The sequence below is a fragment of the Apaloderma vittatum genome, unplaced genomic scaffold, assembly GCF_000703405.1.
Source record: "Apaloderma vittatum isolate BGI_N311 unplaced genomic scaffold, ASM70340v1 scaffold18256, whole genome shotgun sequence".
NCBI classification, from domain to species: Eukaryota; Metazoa; Chordata; class Aves; order Trogoniformes; family Trogonidae; genus Apaloderma; species Apaloderma vittatum.
Window position 1 is genome coordinate 45,383 of NW_009720240.1, and position 6,779 is coordinate 52,161.

At 36.2% G+C, this 6,779-nt stretch overlaps 1 protein-coding gene across 1 annotated transcript in view; it reads left to right on the forward strand.

Moving 5' to 3' along the window:
* PPFIBP2 (PTPRF interacting protein, binding protein 2 (liprin beta 2)) overlaps window positions 1–6,779 on the forward strand; it is a 70,441-nt gene that overhangs the window by 33,992 nt on the left and 29,670 nt on the right. Inside the window, exon 5 of the mRNA XM_009870953.1 lies at window positions 2,430–2,453. Within this exon, the coding sequence (XP_009869255.1) occupies window positions 2,430–2,453 (24 nt within the window). The remainder of the gene's footprint in view (window positions 1–2,429; window positions 2,454–6,779) is intronic.

Sequence of the window (6,779 nt, forward strand, 5' to 3'; positions counted from 1 at the left end):
CCCCCCCCCCAACATATCTGTATTTTCCTGTTGCAGAAACATTTTACAGGCTGGTTGCATAATACTGTATGTGGTAGCATGTAAAATGAAACTATTGTGTCTTATTTGCACTGTGCTGATGATCTACATTTGGACATGTTAAATGTATCTAGTATATGTGGGAGTTTATAAAGTTAAGTTTTATTTAGATATCTTCTGGTTTCTGTGGCTTTGAAACTGAACAGGTAGTAAGTCAAAATGAATTACTGTATCAAGTTTAGTTCTATAACCATTTATGTCTAATTTAGAAGCATTTCCCTTAATTTTGAAAGAAAATTAATATATAAAGGCATATTTTTCTTTATTTCAATCAACAATTTTAGGCTATGTGTTTTAATTTTTGCTCTTTAATGTTGTATGTTGAGAGAGTAGAACAAGTGATAAATTAAATACTTTTAATATTTCACGTGTCTGTTGATGCAAAAGAACTTTTCCAGTGCAATTACAGCTGCAGTAATACAGTACATACAGATCAAAAATAGATTTGAAATTATAAATAACCCTTAAAATCTAGGCCAGAAATTTGCAGGAAAATAATTGTTCTTGATGAGCTTACTTCCACTCCTCTCCCAAAATGTTGTGTTATAAATTTACTTTATGAAGTATTCATAGCTTTAAATTGTAGTTGTGTTCATCTATATAAAAGTCTTTTATTATAATAGGGATCCATGTACATCTGTATGTAGACAGTAGCAATTTCTATTTATTTTCAAACTCGTATCCTAAACCTTTAAAATTTACAATTCTCCAAGCTCCTCTAAAAAACTTGATTTTATACAATTTTTGTTGCCCAAAATGCTTCCAGCTGGGAAAAGTTTTATGCTCATAAACAGCAAGTGCATTTAGTTTTTCAGTGAGATCTGAAGTGAAAATCAAAGAACATTAACTATTTAAATTAGGAAAATCTATTTTCAAACTTCAGAAAGGCATTCATAATAGATTGTAGAAGTTTCCTGTTTCAGTCTAAAACTAGATAGATGTCATGTGACTTCTGCTAAAACTGCATTGATTCTCTAACTTAAAATTTTCTAGAGGAAACCGTAAATTTAAAGCCTGATTAAATAGAACACTGAGGTATCTGAAAATAGAATATAATAAAGCATGTATGATGTCGTTTCAGTGAAAACGTTTGAGTCTCTCTGGCATTAGGCACATGCACAAATTGCTTACAAAGCTGATCCGAAAGTGATAAGCTACAAAAGTCTGTACTAAAGGTAAAGAACTCAGAGAATCTCCAAACGTGTTTAACATAAACCTTAAATCTAAATTTTGAGATCACTTGGAGTGGCTGTAACTGTTGCCAAATGGGAGTGATTTCAAATTTATTCTTTCTTGTACACAAATAGTTAGCAGTCAGCTTAATTTTTTTATTGTTTTGTATGGTAGTTTTGAGATCTTGCACACGAATATGTTTTACAGAGATACTGACAAGCTTGGTTCTTGATTGCTAAATTTGTAGGTGACATTTCTTCTGTTTACAGCATATATGAGAGCTCAAGGGGCTTTTGTTTGTTTTTTTTTTAAGAGAAAGAATTATCTAGGCCATAACCTGGTAAAGATTTTAGTCTTACGATTTGTCCATTTGAACTTTGCACAGAGGCAGACAGGTACACAAAACGCATGTGCTTGGTATTTTAATTTTAATGTGACTGATGTACTTTCAATAGCTGAACCAAATTAAAAATAAATAAATTCAGTGTGGAACTGAGATGTTTAAAATGTATTTTCTCCCTGGAATGAGAAAAAGTGCTGTTAACAGTTTAGTGAACAGTAAGAAGAGCAAATTAAGTGGAAGACTAGAGAATGATGAGGGAATTGTTATTGTGGTGTCTTTCTCACTTTGATTACATCCTCCAGGTGAGAGTGGAATATGGGAAACTCAGGTTAGGTCTCTCAGTCTCAAGAGTCAGATAAATTATACTTCTGTTGTGGCTCAGCAGAGGGTCTTATTTTTTTATAATTTATTTTCAAAGTTCTTTTCTCAGTTCATTTTTATTATCTATAGGGAATGAGATGAGATTTGGAGAGAAGAGAATGACCTGATCATGTGATGATTTGGACGTTCATGTAAGATCTATGGCCGATAGGCGTTCTTGCAGTTAATTTATAAAAAGCAGAAGGGTCTCAGGGACTTCCACAGTCGGGTTTTGGGGAGAGTTGCGTTCAGATCATCTCAGCCAGCAGTTGCCAGTGTCCTGTGCAATTGCTCATGATGCTTAGCAAAGAGGTGAAAGCTACTAGTGTTGTCACTGAGCTTTTCCAGTCAGAACTGTTTAGTGTGTGTCTTTCAAGACAGTATTTATTTACTTTTACAGTAAACTAACATATTTCTAATAAGAAAAAAAAATCATCTAGCTCTATGTACTTACATAAATATTCTTGCTTTTCAGAAAGATTTCTATTTTCTTCCTGAGGTGCCTGTAAATCAAATTTTTCTGCTTGCTTATTTACAATATATTGAACTCCACTAATTTTTACCTTTGTGAACTTAAGTCAACTGCTTCTTCCAAATGTAAAATGGAATGATAAAGAGAATTGCCCTAGCTTGAAAAATCTTTAACGTATATTAGTAGAACTAAGCTAATGGCAGTATGGGTAAGCATATTATTCACTTACCTGGGAAACTATATACCTGAGTCCAGGATAAACCCTCTCTTTATTTTGAGAACTATAAGGAAAGTGACTCTTAATTAATTCTATGCCCTAAATGCTACATTAAAAAAGAATCATACACTTGAAGACAATTTAATGTACTTTCAGAGCAGAAAGGGTATGTAATGCTGCCCTGCAAAATAGGTTTTGCTGAATCTATGCTAGCAGAGACTTGTCCACTTTGTCAGGGTGGAGTTACTGGCTAAAATCCTTTTGGCTTATGATTTATGCATAATTGTTTTGAACCTTGCTACAAAGTGAACATGGAAACACTTTGGAAAAAGTGGCTAAATAAATGTTATATGAATAACATAAAATTGCTGTTCAGCATTTTGGGTGGACATCTCGAGTAAAGAATAGTAGCTACAGATACTGCTGCTTCTCTGCAGAAAATTGTGATTCTTCATCACCCTCAGAGGACAGCACAATATTCTTTAGTCAAAATGTGGACTTTCAGGAAATGAGTTGAGCCAATCTAAATGCTACTGCTACAAAAAGAAGACCTCATTTTCTTTTCATCCCTCTCCTGTCCCTGACCACATGCTTCTGCAACGTATTTCATACTGACTGTCATGTTCATCAAACTTTTTCCTCAATGTCTGGGAGAAAACTGTTTAAAAAGCCATGGTGTGCAGGCCCTTCCAGGTTGGAGTCAGACAGGAGCATGAGCTGGGAGGGGCACAAGCCTAAGCAGCTGCCCTAGGCTGGCTGCAGGTGTACCCCATCCTGCAAACCTCACCCTCATTATAAAGGGTGAGGATGGGGGCTGCCTCCTCACCACTCCTAGAGGGGCTCGTTTACCAATCTGCTCCCAAGGACTGCTTTTGTGTTTATTGTGACCACTGTAGTTTTACAGGGCTGACTATAACTTTGTATACTTTATATGGGCATTAGTATTAATACTAGTTTTGCTATTTCATTAAACTTGCTCTCATTTCAACCCACTGGTCTCCTCTCCTTGTCTTTAATCAACCAGATCCCTCTCATCTGCTGGAGAATAGTCTTTGAGTGATAGAACAACTGTGAGAGTGTAGCCCCAGATACAGGCTAAAACATAGACACCTGGTTGTCTTTCATAGTAAAAGTTAAAGAGAAAATTTTCTGAAGCATGACTGGGAGTAAGGCACCGGTTTGGTCTCACTGAATTTCCTTCCAGCATTATCTCTGTCTTGCCACTGAATGCCTGACAGATGTGGAAATGTCAGCCTCTATGAATAGTTACCTAAACTCTTATAATTATCCTGTGAAAAAAAATATGTTGTGGCAGTCCATTTCTGGTGTATCAGTGACTTTAAAATGTAAAATTACAGCCAATCTAGGGGACTCTTGCCAGATGGTTGCAGTATGTAACCAGGATTCTGCCTTCTAGAGTACAGAGCATGGGCTTTAGGATTCTTTGTGTCTTACAAATACACATGAAAACTGAAATACTTGAATGCAAACAGAAATGAATTTGTTTCTCATTATCAGTTTATGGTCGACTTCTACCTGGGTGCAAGGAGCAGGGGAAAGTGTGCCAGAGAGTGCACTTTGTGAGGCACAATGGAGAGTTTTATGACCCTCGCCAAAAGCTGTATGAGAGTAAGAACTTGAATCAGTGCAGTTTAGGGTCTACCTGTTCTGGTTTTACAGTTGTCTTTTACTCGGGAGAGCCAGAATCCCACCTTGGTTACACGGTATAAATCTGTCGTGTATCTGTTTGCTTCTCAGGAACTTTGCTGGCCGGCAAGGATCGTTCCTTCAACTTTCAGTTGCCTGAGTTATCTGATCTTAGATGAATTTCAGCACTTGTTTATAGCCTGCAATAACGTCTTGCCAGCAGCTAGCTTAGTGTTCCAGATTTTGAGGTGTGCTCTGTGCTGCTCTGGTTGTGAGGCATACAGTTTTCAGAGCTTGCTCTCCAGTTGTGCAGCTTATCTATACAGGTGAGCATTACACAGATTTCTTATTTTACAGTTAACACAGGCACAAATCTGCTTGTCAGGCGCATGCAAAGGGCTGTTCCAATTGGCCGTTCAGTGGGAAGTTCTGTCCTTTCTCTTGCTAAACTATATAATAGGCAAACGATGAATTGGAAGGCTGTAATTCACTCTGTGCTACTGACTTGCACCATTTCATGGTGATTACACGTGTACATTGCTCTCAGCTGTGTTTTCAGTTAAGCAAATATCTTATTTCTACCACAGCTGACACACAGCACTTGAAAAGTGCAGTCCTCAGTAGTGGTTGTTCTTGCTGAGTTTTGCTTACCAGCTAGGTAGCTTGGTCGGTCAGTCTGTCTGTCTGTCTCAACTGTTTTAATAAGGGTGAAAAGTATGAAACTTGGTCAGTGTTGTGTTTTGTGCAGCGCACAAGTGCAAAATGGAATCATTCGGGGGTGGCTTTTTCCACTCAGTTGACTAAAATTTTACTTAAGGTTTCTCAATCAGTGTATGGCATGATTGCTTATTCTTTTCTGTGGAGTGCTAGATATCCTGGAATTTTCTGTGCTTGCAGCTGGCAGTCTGGAAAAGTGTGGAGTCCTCTTTATAAGCTTTTTTCTGTCATATTCAATTTTATAAGCTGCTTTATAATAATATATTTCCAAGACAACAAAATGTGAAAGTAAGGCATACAGCACGTGCTTCAGCTTCATTGAGAATATTGAAAAGCATGATTAAATATTTTAAAAGTATACAGTGTGAATTTTAAAAATATGGTTGTGTATGGAAATAGTTTCCTGTTCATTGATCTGTCTGGTACATGCATATTGTAGCTTCTGCATGATATCTTTCTAAATGTTCTACTCTAAAATAGTTCTTTTCCTTGATTTCTGAAGTTAAAAGTTTAATTTAAAAAATAACTTTGAGAAATTAAATTATAGTACTTTCTAAAATTAAAACCAAGTGTCTTGCTTATAAATAAGATTCACTAGGATATGTTCTATTTCTGTTCTATATTTCAGCTCTTAAAGATCCTCCTAAAGCTGCAACAGCCCAAATTCCCATTTTGCGTGTCTTATATTATCTCTTTTTCTTTAAAACCAGTAACATAAATCCATATTTTCTTTTCTTACAATTGCATATTTATTCTGGCTGAATTCAAGTTGCATCATACCACTGAAATACACTATAATTTCTCTGTAGCAAAATGGGTCACATTCTTAATGAGCTGTTCACTGTGAGCATCTGCTTGAAGATGAGAATAATTGCTTCCAGATGTTACCATTTCAAGAGGGGACATTTACTTTAAAGGGCACTTTCTTTCAAAGCAGAAGTTAGACTCTCTAGATGCAAGAGAAATTGTCAGCTGTTTTAAATCAGTGTAGCTCCATTGAAAACAAACTGGGATAGTTCGCTATTTTGTCTATTTTAAGGCAAGAATTCTATGCCAGTTTACACTAGCTGAGAATCTGATTCTCCAGCTTCAGAGCAGACTGTACAATTGAGTTGATTAAAAAAAAATCAGCTGCCTTCCTGCTCACTTGTACCACGTAGCACCTTAGTGTTCACATGAAGCTACTGAAGTCGGAGTGAGAGTGGTGAGGTATTACTCTCCATTGCATAACTAAGTGTAATTTGGGAGTCTATAGAAAAAGTAAGAAGTAATGCCAGATTGTGCACTCAAAGGATAGATCTTTTGTTAAAAATGTCTAGAGGGTTACTGTGTGTCCTTGGCTCATTAAGAAATCTTGTTGTTGTATCATGGAATACCATGTCAGCATGGAGAGAAAAAAAAAAAAGTCGAAAAGTTATTTCAGTTCTCTAAAGTCAGTCCATGTGTTCATGGGGCCAAAGTCACCTCATCCTGTCAGCCTTTTTGATCTTCAGTAGCTTTATTTCATATTAAAATTCTTATTTATAGCTGTGTCTTAATCTGCAGAAGTCTGTTATCAGCTGTACAGAGCCTGTTTCAGTCTGGAGTTATTTATTATTATAATTGTAATTTTTAATCATCTTTGTAGAAAGCTACTACTGAGGTTTCATTAGGTGACTGCCTCTTAGAGTTTCTCAAAAAAAAAAGTTAGTGCACTATCTTTTCCTAGTTAGTGCTCGATTTATTTCATTCAGAGAAAAAAAAAACAAACCATGCAGCTACATTTCTGCTTA